Source organism: Lissotriton helveticus, chromosome 3_1, assembly GCF_964261635.1.
Source record: "Lissotriton helveticus chromosome 3_1, aLisHel1.1, whole genome shotgun sequence".
NCBI classification, from domain to species: domain Eukaryota; kingdom Metazoa; phylum Chordata; class Amphibia; order Caudata; family Salamandridae; genus Lissotriton; species Lissotriton helveticus.
This window is the reverse complement of record NC_136061.1, coordinates 28687210-28700981: the sequence shown is the minus strand read 5'-3', so window position 1 is coordinate 28700981 and position 13772 is coordinate 28687210. Positions and strand designations below refer to the sequence as shown.

The window sequence follows — 13772 nt, the reverse complement described above, 5'->3', positions numbered from 1 at the left end:
TTGAATCACAAAATGAACATTCTAACAAAATTAAAGCACCCCTCCATGACTTCAAGCATGGAGTACAGGCCCTAGTGATTCCCAGTTTGGACTATGGAAGTGCAACCATCTTTGGCCTGCCCAGATTCAAAATGACTCCTCTAAGGGCCTCGCTCCACTCTGCTGCACTGTCCAGCTCAATAAGAAACAACCACCACATCACCCCCAATCTGAAATCCCTCAAGTTGCTCACTTAGGAAGCAAGAATACAGCTAAAAATTACCTGCATTACACAAAAAGACCTCCATCTCAAAACTCTTTGATATCTCGCTCAGAAGCTTCAACTTTTTGATGGCTGCAGATCTTCATGAAGCTCCAATACCTTACTTCTGAAACCTCAGAGATTCTACAAGAATGAAACTTACAACCGATCTTTCTCTGGGATTGCCCTTAGAATTTGGAACATCTAGCTCCCTGAAGTCAGAATAAATCCCTGAATTGTATCCTTTAAGAAAGAAGTCAAAGTACTCCTTAAGAACAAATTTCTGCCCTAGACCTCTTTTTGTATCCATCCCAATTCCTCAATCACACTCATGACTACTGCTCACCTTCTATTTGACTGTTTTCGACTGATCAGTCCAGACATTATTACCCTCCCATTTCTTGATTCTGCCTGATCCTGTAGTTTTCTTGACTGTGATCCTATTGTTTTTATTGGTTATTTGCATCTGCTCTTTGAACAGTTGTAAAGTGTACCCTCCCTTCTTTTCTGGGTACTTCCTTATCCTGTGTTTTTCTCGAATATGATATGATTGTTATTTTTTGTTTTCTGCTCTCTGTAAATAAATTAATATGTATTAAAATGTGCATGAAGGAGAGGTCCAAAAGGTAAAATGAGGGTCCACTGTCTATGCCATGGGGCCCACTCTTCTCCCAGGACTTGCTGGGTTACATGGGTGATTTCTATTTTTCCAAAATGATCCACCTGCCCTGGGCTCCAAATGAGAGAGAAGGTGGATGGGTCAGGCAAGAACACGGTTAACAACAGAAGGAAGGAGGGCATGTGGGGGCAAGCAACATAGACAAGGGAGTGAGGGGACAGGAATGGGTGAACAGTACCCCGGGCAACAGGAAAAAGGTAAAAACAACTTGGTTGTCTACCAAAAAGGGCTTTCAGAAGTGTGGGAGATGTGAAGCATGCCAGCATGGGAAAAACACTACACAATACATCTCCCCACTTATAAAGAAGAAGGAGCCAGCTGAAAAGACACAGTGTGATAGAGTGCTTAAATACAAAGCAAAAAGTAGCACCTAAAAATATGGTAGTGTAAAGACACTAGCAATGCGTCCTTGATACAAGGGATGGACAAACACAAAAAGCAGCAAATGGGAGTGACAGTGAAGCCAACTAACGTTAAGCAAAAGGAGGACTCTAAGCCCACTGATAGTAAACAAGTCAGTATACACTGTGACCATCATTGAGTGTGTGCTCAGAGTGTAGTTGTTATAGGTACTGCAAGAGTAATTGTATTCTGTGTGTACCTGTCTTGTATCACCCAGTTTGCAAACTCACGTATTTTCCTTATCCCCCAGGTACTGGTAGATGATGCCGGGATTCTTCACGCCTTTCATGGCCTTCTTGGGTAGTTCATAGAAGAAATAGGGAGGTAGCTTGGAATCAAACTGAGTCTCCTCATCACAACATACAAAGCCTGGGTAGTGCATCATCATCCGTGCTGCAAGATTCACTTTTCTGCCGATGACTACATGGGTTGGATGAGAAAGGAAGAGACACCTTAAACATGCACAACTCATGGCAGTAACATAGCAAGTTACCTTGTCCTGTCAAAACCTCCACTTCTGTTATTTATACAGATACCCCAATTTACATAGAAAATCACAACTCAAAAATTATTTTTCTAGCTGATTTTCTATTGTTAATATTTGCATGTACATCCAGATTCAATGCAATACTGCTCTGACAATAACTAAAGATCACATTGTCTAATATTGCCCTCCAGCCCATATCTAAAAAAGTTAACATTGAGGCAAGGTGAACTGGTTTGGTAATGGGCTGTGCATAGAACAGGATTCTCTACATTTACTTGTCACATCATACAAGTTATGCATCATTATTATCGTGCCCATAAAATATCTCCCTATTCTGCCCAGTACATTCAAAACTACACTGATAAGGAATGGAATTACTAGGATAAAATGTTTTACAACAGAGTGCAATAGCTCAAGCTGGAACTGTAGTGCACCCTTGGGTGATCTGTCAAACACACTGTTAGAAGGATGAAAACTCCCTAAGCATGATCACTCAAAAGAAAACAGACAACCACCTACCATTCACTAGGCAAATGATAGCTCAAGCAGCTTTCATAATGAACCCTTCGGTGGCCTACCAAACACGGTGTCAGAAGAATGAACACTCCCTAAGTGTGATCACTCATCAAGGAAAGTGGTGATTACCTCAAAACAGACACTCACCTAGCATTCACTAGGTGTTAGACCAGATACTCTTCAGGTAGTGTTTCCCAAAATCTTTTGCCTTTTCCTTCTGGATGTGGCTGATTCTCCAGTAGTGGCATTGGACATCTGGGCACTTTGGCACTGTAAGTGCAGTGTGAAAGGCAGACACCCTTCCTATAGCTGTTAGGAAGTGGTGCTTACCTGATGTTTTTAAAACATGAGTCAAGCATGAGTCCGGGTTGCCAATGCAGGTTGGTGTGTGAGCAATTGCACTTATGCTCAGGCTGGCTTTACTAAATCATTAGCCAATCCTGAGGGGACCTTTCACTATCACTAGAGCACCCACGTGTAAGTCCTAAGGGATGAAGCAAGTGGAGGGTGGAAGGCATACACATACACATATGTATACCCCTCCCAGGTAGTGAAGAATACCCATGTGAGTTTTACCTACCTATGAGGTTTACATGAGGGGAATGACTGAGATTTCCTGCTACAATAATGGATTGCAGTGGAGCAGCATCATAATGGATTCACAATGACAACCCCTCTCCTGTTGCAAAGGTGATTTTGTCATTAATAGCTGAGAAATTCCACTTTAGAAAGTGGGCATTTCTGTGCTCTAAAACTCCTGGCATGCCTTTCAGTTTGACTCCGTCCCACACTGGAGACTAGGTGCATTCCTCAGCTATAAAGATTGTGCATGCAAATGGAAAGAAAGACCTCTACCATTGGAGGGCCTAGCTGGATAGAGTTGAGGGAGAGGTTGTGACACGTGGCCCTCGAAAGCCAAATAATGGCCCTACTAAAGATTACGATCTGCATTCCTCGACCTCATGGCAGACAGTACTGAAATTTAGGGGAGACAGCTGTGTTCAACAGGAAAAACACTGTGATCCACCGACAACTTCAAAGGCACACTACAGTATAACTACTGGTACAATACTTCAGCAGGTCAGAGATACACTTGTGGGGACGTGGGACTGGAGAACCTGGAACTATGTGGTGCACACTGCCAGAGGAATCTGTTGTGCACAAGGAGGATCACTGCTATTGGAAAGGACTGTGAACCCTTCCTGAATAGTGGCTGCCCTGGGCTAACTACCTCCTGCTGTGTGGCACCCTCAAGTGTGTTTTCCAAGGGATTGTTGGCTTGCCCTTCGTTCTCATCTGCAGGTCTAAAGGACATCAATGTCTTCCTGCCAGGGACCAACACCTTCTACTTGTGACAGGGTCGTGGATCAGGGTCAGCGGACTCAATAATTCTCACCTCGGTGCCTACTCTAACCAGGGATCACGCTCGGCAACTCTGGGCATTAGCTTGCCTCATCTCTAAAACGGCCGCCCACATTCGCAGGGGATGCCTGGTTTCACCTTGGAGATACCCAGTAGGGACCATCTTACAGGGATAGCCAGGACAGGTTCCCCAGCGGTCTACAGCGCCACGACGCCTCAGGGCAGCAGTGCGCTTTACAAGACACATATATACATACATACATCTAAAGAGCCCACATCGTCTGCTGGATCCCAACTGGTAGCGTGGCATAAGCGTGGAACTAGGAATTGTGCCTGTAGACCAAATAGCCTTCTGCAGAGCCCCAAAAGCATTGCCTACATCTAAGGAGTGGGGTCCCTGCATCGTGGGGACCTCATGACGCATAAGCGTCATGTCCGTGTTGTGCGGTTTCACCGGTTGTGGGATCCAACGTGGCCCACTTTGTCGATCGTGCTGCATCCCTCTCGTATGTCATGCCGACTTCATGCTCATTGCTTGCAGTGTCCAATTAACAGATAGCGATCCTCTGAGGTGAGGGTGTACCCGTACTAGTGCCCCATTCTACCTCATGTGGCACTGCTAAATTTGAGAGTGTGTGTATGACCATGAACTGCCTGGCGCAACCAGTATCAACAAGCACCAGGCATTGTGCCTCATTTCCTGGGAGGTACAGAAATTGCAACACTTCTGTAGTGTAGTTCCTATATTCCTAATAGGCTCTGCGCATTGGAATAACATAAACGATTGTTTAGACGTGGGACTGAGGTCGGCTAGGTCTCTTTTGAATATGTTAGACTTAATTATGAATGCCAGCTAGCTCAGAGGTCACTAGAAACTTTCTCGAATGAACAGGAAGGAGTTGACTTTCCTGATTAGACAAGAAGGGATTAGTTTCTGACAACCGCATAAACATGGCAACTTTGCTCCCCCCAGAATAAGGAGTATATCTCCAGAGTCGTGTGAAAACAATAGACAGCTATTTCACTCAGTCAATCGTGCATGCTTAGTCTCACCAGAGTGCAGAGAAATAGAGAGATAGGGGTTTTCAATAAAAGTTGTTATTTATTGAGCAGTCCTCTTTCTCATGCAAGAGAAGTGAATTGCCACAATTGCAATACTTGTTGTAAAGTAAAGTGCGTACAGTAAAAGGAGTATTATGAAATAATACTGTAAAAGCATTGATATGGTTTCTGAGCCATATGATACTTTGAAACAGATAAAATATATACATACATAAAATCATTGACTAAACGTACTTAACTGGTGCTTCTAAGATACGCCTACCCCGGTGTACCTGACCTAAGCCTAATACGTGGGAAGGAGTAAGTAAGCTGCAGTTTAAGTTAAGTTAGTTTTTGCCAAGAATCTGAATCAAGAATTCTCTAAGGATCGAATCAGCTCCGTACCTTGGTTATAGAATGAAGGAGGTCTTGTATCTCTCTCTCAGGACTCGATCTCCCAGCAACCCGCAAGGGTGACTGGAAACACTGGAGCTGGATTTCTCGGCAGGAGAAAAGACAGCGTCTCTCTCAGTGCGTCAAATGGGAGGGTCGGCTTCCTTCAGCACTCGCATCAGCAAGTAGATAGCCGCTCTGCTCCAAACCACCGTGTGTTTGCTTAAGGCAAATGCGGGTATATTTATACCTGAAAGTTGCCGGGTTTGACGTAAGCTTGGACATAAGACGTCTAGAAAAACTTATAGTTCTTTCTGGACTCTAGGTGTTCTTTTGCAAATCAAAACAAAAATAGGGGGAATTCCCGGTACTTTCTAGGAGTCTATGGGAGTAGCCTTGCCGTATTTGGACTGCATTGGCTATGACTAAATATGGATATGATTCTTATGCCTTTATAAGGATATGATTTGTTATAACCACATAAGGGCATGAATCGGGAATATCTAATTAGGGTCCTAGATACATTCACAACACCCACTCCACGTATAATGTCCATCATTACTAAATACTAAGCAATACTAAACATATAACGATGTATGTGTTTTCCAACCCACCCCAAAATACATGAAATGCCTTTGAAATGGTATATGGTATATACACAAAAATGAGTATTTATACTGCACGTTTTTCAAGCAGTGGTATCATTCAGATAATGCATATATAAATATCGGCTGAATGAATTGCGAAAATTACATTTATGAAATGGCTCTTAATACAGAAAAGAAGGTCGAGACCATTTCATCACATATTTATACAATACTGTACATGTGCTAGAGGCTGAGTTTAAATATTGTCTCTAGAGTCTCTAGAAATAGAAGTTTTGTTCTCTAAGAATAGTTCTACTTTAAGCAGAGTACCATGTGCCAGAAAAAAGGTAAATATTTTGGAATTGAAAAAAATAATTTCGCTTTCAGAGGAAAAAATAGTTCCAATTGTTTTCAGTAGTGTTGTTTATCAAAAACTGAAGGCCGAATTCAGAGTTCAGGGAACACTGTGTGCTCGTTGTTTTAAAAGTTATTCTCGTTTTTGGGAGAGAACATCATATCAGACAGGCTTGCGAAAAATTGGTCTACAACAGTAGGTGAAAGTTCGACCAAGTTCGAAAAAGCTGAAATAGTGCACATGTGAGAATCATTGCTATCATCGATGGCTGAATCAGCAATGCTCACAGAAGGTTGTACCTGTGTGGTGCTGCTTTCATCTCGTATAGGTAGCTGCTGGGGACAACACGTTGCATGAGCCGTTACCAAACCAAGAAAAGTATCGATATCCATAGGTACTGCTGATGGTAGTGTAAGACAGACGTCCAACACGCATTCTTCTCCGCATAGCAGACATTGAAGCACAGGTAAGATGCAATCTTGCCAGATTGGTCTGAATTAAAGAAACCAGGTAGTACTCAGATCTCTTAGCTGGGCAAAGCGGAGGACTTTAGTGATCCGTTCTCTGTAACGTATTGCTAGGATCGTTTCTTCCATCGTAGCTGGAGTTTTGTCTGTGGCTTGGCTTGCCATATCGGAGCAGAAGGAAAAAAATAAAATTCCTGCTATGAGTCCCAAAAGAAGAGGCAGGCCGCCGAATACAGAATGCACAAAATTCGGGAAGATGCCCAGAACTGTTTCAAAAGGTGCTAACAGACCCGAAAAAATTGTCTTGAATACATGTGCGATGCCACTGGTATCAGATATGTTTAAGATTTGACTTAACATTTCTACGAAATGCACGGGGCAATTTGTCGATAATAGGGTATGTATCTCTGCAGCTGTCCTTGCAACTTGCAGATCATACGTCTCTTTGGACGAGGTTAAAGGCACAGTTGTCTGTAAAAGAATAGACTTCATTCTGCTTAAAGTATCAATTCGAATAGAAGAGATATTCAAAGAAGGCCATATTGCCGCCTCCATGTCTGGATGGCTGTTTGGATACAATACTTGCATACAGCAAATGACCCTGGAAGTAACGGTTACGAGATAGGCTTTTCCTGGCACCATGCCACAACAGCTGTGGTCACTTATTAGAACGTAGCTGCCGTTGGAAATCTGTCTGAAAAAAGGCTCTATCTGTGTTGCAGGGGTGCCGTGCAGGTGACATGAAAGGTTATTTGATGAACCTTCGCAGGCTCCACGCAAGTTAATACATTGACACAGAAGTGTACCGCTTAGTGATTTTTTACAGTTGTTACCACTAAGAAATACTTCTTTTTCCCCTTCACTATAACATTTATGTGTATACGGTAAATTCCAGGTTGATTTGATGTATCCTTTACCCAACCTTTCATACAGGCCTGCTGGTGTATACTTTTGGTAATACTGAAACTGAAAAGTTGTTATCGGAATTGTAATTGTTCCATGTATTATCCATTCAATGACAGGTCTCTCTGACATTGTCAATGGTAATCTCTCAAGTTTTTCAATGCTCAGAATCGTATAGTCTGCTCCTTTATGTGCCAAACTGATTTGTTTATCAGTAAGGTTAAAAAGATAGAAAATAATGACGTTATGTTGATTAGACGCCATGGCACGTAGCCTGAACGCAGATTTTGTTGTACCATGTTGTAACAATAGCAAGTCCTGCTCTATTATATCAATAGCGGATGATACAATGCTGTCCAGTGAATAAATTCTGGAGGACAGAGTCGTTAACCCATTGTCCACTACAGAAAGTGATTTTTCCAAATGAATACGATCAATTTTTCGTATTTTTTCAGCAGTTTCAATTTGCGTCACTTTCCAAGCTTCGTTGTAAGCAGCGTATATACCGGCATATATGAAACGTTTTTGACGCTGTTTGCGAGGTCCCAGTATGAAATCTCGCAAGTCAGCACCGTCTTTAAGTAAAGTCAAGTGTTGCTTAATTTCAGCCAGTGTGGATTTTTTTAGCCACTCAAGGCATAGTTTCCCTACACTGTATGTTGTAACTATCCCTGGATGTTGTCTCTGGGAATATCTTGGGTCTGGCCTGTTCTGTTTGAACCCCTGTATTTTGTTCAGGAATCTATCTTGACAGTTATTTGTGTCTGTGGGCCAGATCAACCATTTTTTCCAATCAGGATTTGTTCTGTTTTGGTGTAAAATATGGGATACGTCTATCTCCACATCCGTAGTTCTATTACTATCAGGTATGGGCTTTGGAATGGACGGTTTGTTTAAGTCTTTTATTTTGGCTAGGCCAAGACGGGTTGTTTGTTGAATGGTGTCATTCAGGAATATTATCTGTTCTGGGATCATGCAGGCTCTAAATAATGCTTCTAGACCTTGTACCTGCCAGTCTTTTGTACCCCAGATGGTTTTTGTCTCAATGTTGTCTTTCCAAAATTCAAAACCAAATGTAGACATTTTATCATAAAAATTTTCAGAATAAATCAATTTAGTATTTGTCAACATTGTTTTCATTCCTGTCTTATTTAACATTTTAAAATAAAACGTTTCTGGATCACTGTTGTTAAACCCTGAGAAGTATGGGAATTTCTCAAAAAATGTTTTGGAACTGCCTTTTGGCGGAGTCGGACAATGTTCCCATTGGGTATAAGTCAAAACATTTCTAGGTTGAGCAGTTTTATGCAAATAGTGATGACCATAATGATTATAACAGTACATTTCTTCATAGTTTGATGAACCCTGTAAATAATCCTGTTCTGTGAATTTTGCTGACATTTGTAAATCTGACATCATATTATTAATATTTTCAAAGTCCCAATCATCAGAGAATATACTTGGTGTCACAAAGTCACTTAACGAAACCTTGAACTGATGTGGATATTTCAAGAGCTCAATCGGGCCATAGATTTCGTAATCAGTTTTGTCCCATGCAACACCCCCAGGTATAGGATTGGCTGTGATGTTCACTGATGACAGTTCTCTTTTTTCGATGTATGAAGATATGTGAGGCTTTAGGACCAAGTTGATGTTCTGACTTGCTGTGTCCATTGTACTATATTATCCATCAATAAATCTACCCAAAATTAAAATCAAGATGAGCCACAGAAGGAGAAAAAGTACACCTAACTCAATCCATAATTCAATCCATGGTGAAATCAGATATGTTTCTTTTAGTTGATGAAAGAGTTCAGTCATTTTTTCTTTGAAAGTTTTTGTTGCTGGCATTTCTTCATGCTCACTTGGATCATCAGAAAAGTCATCGAAATTGATGAAGTAGCCAGATGCAGTTGAATGAAAGGCATTTTATAGCGCGCAAACTTAGCCCCAGAGGGCATCAAGGCGCGATAACAAACAAACAGAAAGTCCAAACTACCAAGTGAAGACCACTATAACCACCGGAAACGCGGCCTCTAATATGCCTGAGAGAAAAGCCAGGTCTTCAGGTGTTTCCTAAAGACCGACAGAGAGGCCTGACTGGAGAGTTCCGGAGGGAGAGAATTCCAGAGTTTTGGAGGTGGACAAAGCTCTACCTCCCCATTTTGCCTACACAGCTCTGGGGACCGAGAGCAAATTCTTAGATGCTGAACGAAGGGTTCTTCTGGGAGTATAAATGCGCAGAAGGGACCTGATACCCTCTGAGCCTGAGCCATGAACAGCACTATGGGCCAGACACAGAAGTTTGAAAGAAATCCTAGAGGGAATCGGAAGCCAGTGAAGATCCCTTCTGGCCAGAGTTACCGAAGCTAGCCTAGGAAGGTTCAGGACCATCCTGGCCGCGGCGTTCTGCACCATCTGTAGATGGTGGATGGAGCTCTTGTTAATGCCACTATAGAGGGCATTACAATAATCCAGCCTCGATGAGACCAAAGCAACTGTTGCTTGTTTCCGGGCTGCATGGGACAGATAGGGAGCAATCTTCCTTAACGTTCTTAAGATGGCACAACAGGTGGACACCGTTCTATTTACCTGAGCGTCAAATGATAGAGCGGGATCAATTAGCACCCCAAGGTTCCTGGCGGAGAGGGAGGGAAGAGGGCATTCCCCCAAGGAAGGTGGCCACCAGTCCTTTGACCATAGATCCCGACTACCTCCAAAGACCATAATCTTGGTTTTGTCCCCGTTCAGTTTTAAGAAATTTCGCACCATCCATTGGGAGACTGCCTCCATGCATGCTCTAAATTGAGGGCTGAATCGCTTGCCGACTGGGTGATAGAGACCAGGATCTGAGTGTAGTCGGCGTACGATAGCACCTCAAGGCCGAAGGATCTCACCACCTTGGCAAGTGGGGTAACGTAGATGTTAAATAATAAAGGGCTCAAAGAAGAGCCCTGTGGTACCCCACATTGCGCTTCTTGAGAGGCGGAGAGAAAATTGCCCATCTTAACTCTCTGCTCCCTAAGATGTAGAAAGGAGGAGAGTAGACTGAGAGCGGGGCCCTGTACCCCAATATCCTTAAGCCTGGAGATCAGAATTGACGGGGACAGGGTGTCAAAAGCTGCTGTGAGATCTAGCAACACCAGCAGAGTAGATTGTCCCTTATCAACCTCCAAGCGGATATTATTAATCACAACCATGAGGGCAGACTCCGTGCTGTGTGCGGCCTGGAACCCGTGTTGAGAGATATCCAATAAGTTTGAACTCTCAATAAAGGCAGAGAGATTACGATTGATATGGGCCTCAAGAATCTTGGCCGGGGCTGGAAGTAGGGAGATAGGACGAAAGTTTTTTAACACTCCCGGGTCCAGAGCGGGCTTTTTGAGCAGTGGTTTGACAACAGCAGTCTTCCAGGATGAGGGGAAAATCCCCTCACTGATGGCCATGTTCATAACCTCTAGTAGCGGAGGGAGGACGACCCCTCTGCAGGTCTTTAAAGTTCTTAAAGGGTAGGGGTCTAGGGGCGAGGATGACTTGCTGGCATCAAGGAGAAGGTTAAGATCTTCTAAGGTCAGGAGAGGGAAGCCGGTGAGACACAATTTGGGATAGACTTCAGTGGTCTCAGTATGGGGAGAGGAGAGCATAGGAAGAGAAAGTGCTGAATTAGCATCCAGCTCCTGATTACAAATTTCAAGAGAGTTATAGATATCGGCAATTTTGGAGTGGAAGAAGCTCGCGATATTATCGCAGAGCTCCTGTGTTTCAATAATAGGATCGGCAACTTTAGGAGCCGATAGAGAGTCAATTATTTTAAACAGATCTCGTGATGATTTTAGAGAGGCAGTAAGATTGGTAAAATTACTTCTTTTTTCCTCAACAATAGCCTTCTTATAGTCTCTCAATAGGGATTTGTGTAGGGCTTTTCCCCGGGGGTCAGGGCGTGCATGCCAAGACCTCTCCTGTTGTCTACACTTCTGACGTAGAAGTCTTAGACGGTCAGAGAACCAAGGCTGAGAAGGACTCCTTCGCGCTGAGTAGTGACGTTTAGCCGGAGCTAAGGTGTCTATAGCGTTCGTTAGGGCGTTAGAGAGACCCAATGCAGCTGCATTGGGATCAGATAAAGAGAGAGAGCTGAAAGCATCCATGAAAGGTGCAAGGGTATCATCATTAATCGCTCTGTAATTTCTTCTGGTCTCCCAAAGGTTACTCTTAGGTTTATTTGGTGATGTAGGATTAATATTAAGGTGAAAAGGAACTGCTTGATGGTCAGACCAAGAAAGAGGGTTGGGTGTACCAGTCGTAAATCTGGCATCATTAGTAAAAATGCCATCCAACGTATGGCCAGCGGAGTGCGTGGGGCCCTCGACCAATTGGCCCAGACCACATGCAGCTAGACCATCTATTAGTGTCATCGTATCCTTGGTATCTGTGGCCTCTAAATGGAAGTTAAAATCGCCCAGAATACTAAAATTGGGCTTATCAACAAACAGCTCAATGAGTTTGAGAATATTTCGCGGAAAAGTAGTTCTAGGACCGGGAGGTCAGGATGCCAGAAAAGGAAGCTGAGGGAAGAAAATTAATAGAAAAGTGCATTGCCTCAAAATTGTCGGAGGGAGAGGAAAGGGACTCAGTGCGGCAGGTAAAAGTGTCTCTGAATAGAATTCCCAGTCCCCCACCCCTGCACCCAGTCCTGTCGATACTGGTCAGAGATAGCCCTCAGGGACTGCCTCCACCAGATCAGGGCCTGAGGATTCAGAACCCCACGTTTCGGTTATAAAGACCCAGGGGGGATTTTTTTGGGAGACAAAGTCATTGAATGCTACATTGTTTCGGGCCAGCGACATAGCATTTATGAGCAGGCCAGCCTCTTTTATTAAAATAGTTTCGGGCAGTGATTTCCCTGGATTAACCTGCTTTCTGATGGGGTGTCAGGAACATGTTGATTTAAAAGCCACTTTACAACATTGTATATTAGCAAGGTTTTCAGGAGATGTCGTAAAATGACATGTTCTGAGCGGAGGTCTAAATGAGAGAAGCGCGGAGCGAGAGTACAACTTGTTGGAATTGCTTCCGGATTTTCATTTGTCTTTGGATCTTTCTTTGTTTCATTAGCATAGTCTGATGCTACATCGTTGTAGGCAGGTGTTTCTTGACGAACTGTTTCAATTTGGGTTTCAAGAGGCGCAAGTTCCATTGCTTTGTTGCATAGTCTTTTTTTATTCACTGCAGGTTTATCAAAAGTGATTAGTCTCTCAGTTTGAACCTCTTGGATTGTAGCAAGATTTGGTCTTCTGCTATCTCTTGGGAGTCCACTGGGCCTACTACTTATTATTGGCCACATGATTGTGGTTTTACCCGGTCGATGGATACAACTCTGTCCTCCTTTTTACCAGCAAGAGGCGGTAGTACTACTGATCTTGTTCCGCTGACAGCTAAGACAGGTACTGCTTTTCTGTAAGAAGGCCCAAATTCCTTCTTCACTGCGATCTTTTCTCTGACCAGATCCCCAATGTTTGGAATCCAGACAGGTCTTGCTGGAACAGGTGGTTTTTCTTCAGTGGCTGTTGGCTTTAACTTTTTGTTACTTAGACTTCTTCTTGTTTCATTTAAGTCCTGTAAAAAAGTCAAACGATCTTTGATATCAAAGGATTTTTCTTTTACCACGGAAGTCTGACAATCTAAGTCCTGGATTATCATTCTAGTACCGAACAATAGTTCGTATGGAGTGATACCTCTTAGAGAATTTCTAGGCAGATTGTGAAGACTACGTTGGACACTTGTTAGATGTTTGACCCACCCATCACCCGAACCTAATACCCTCGCCGTTATAGATTGCTTTATGTCACGGTTTTTTCTTTCCACGACCGCATTACCCTCAGGATGGAATGGAGAAGAGTACCGCAATGCAATGCCCATGCTGGCCATGGCCTCTTTGTAAGCTCGAGAGCTAAACTCAGGACCCTGGTCAGAATGTAGCATGCCAATTGAGTATGTGCCGATAAAGACTCGCAAATCTTTTATAACAGTTCTGGCGTCAGCCGAGCGCTGGGGCCACATTGAAATGAATCTCGTGCAGGAATCCACTGCGACCATGATATATTTATAGTTGCCATCCCTTTGTAAGGGACCACAGTGTTCCAGGTAAACACATGCTAATGGTTTATCTGAGATCAGAAGGGGCGTCTGTGCTTGTCGTTTCACTGCAGATACTTTCATTCTTTGGCATATTTCACATTCTAGAACAAAGTTCCTAGTTTGTTTTCTCATGCGCGGCCACCAATATCTATGTTTTAATAATGATACTGTGGCAGAAACACCAGCGTGTGCAGAAGCGAGCCC

At 43.2% G+C, this 13772-nt stretch overlaps 1 protein-coding gene across 5 annotated transcripts in view; it reads right to left on the bottom strand.

Annotated features, from left to right (window-relative positions):
* The window catches only part of ADCY10 (adenylate cyclase 10), a 4100562-nt gene that overhangs the window by 2608579 nt on the left and 1478211 nt on the right, over positions 1 to 13772 (bottom strand). For all 5 annotated transcript variants that reach the window (XM_078679137.1, XM_078679136.1, XM_078679138.1 and 2 more), the window contains one exon: positions 1553 to 1742. In XM_078679137.1, the coding sequence (XP_078535263.1) occupies positions 1553 to 1742 (190 nt within the window). The remainder of the gene's footprint in view (positions 1 to 1552; positions 1743 to 13772) is intronic.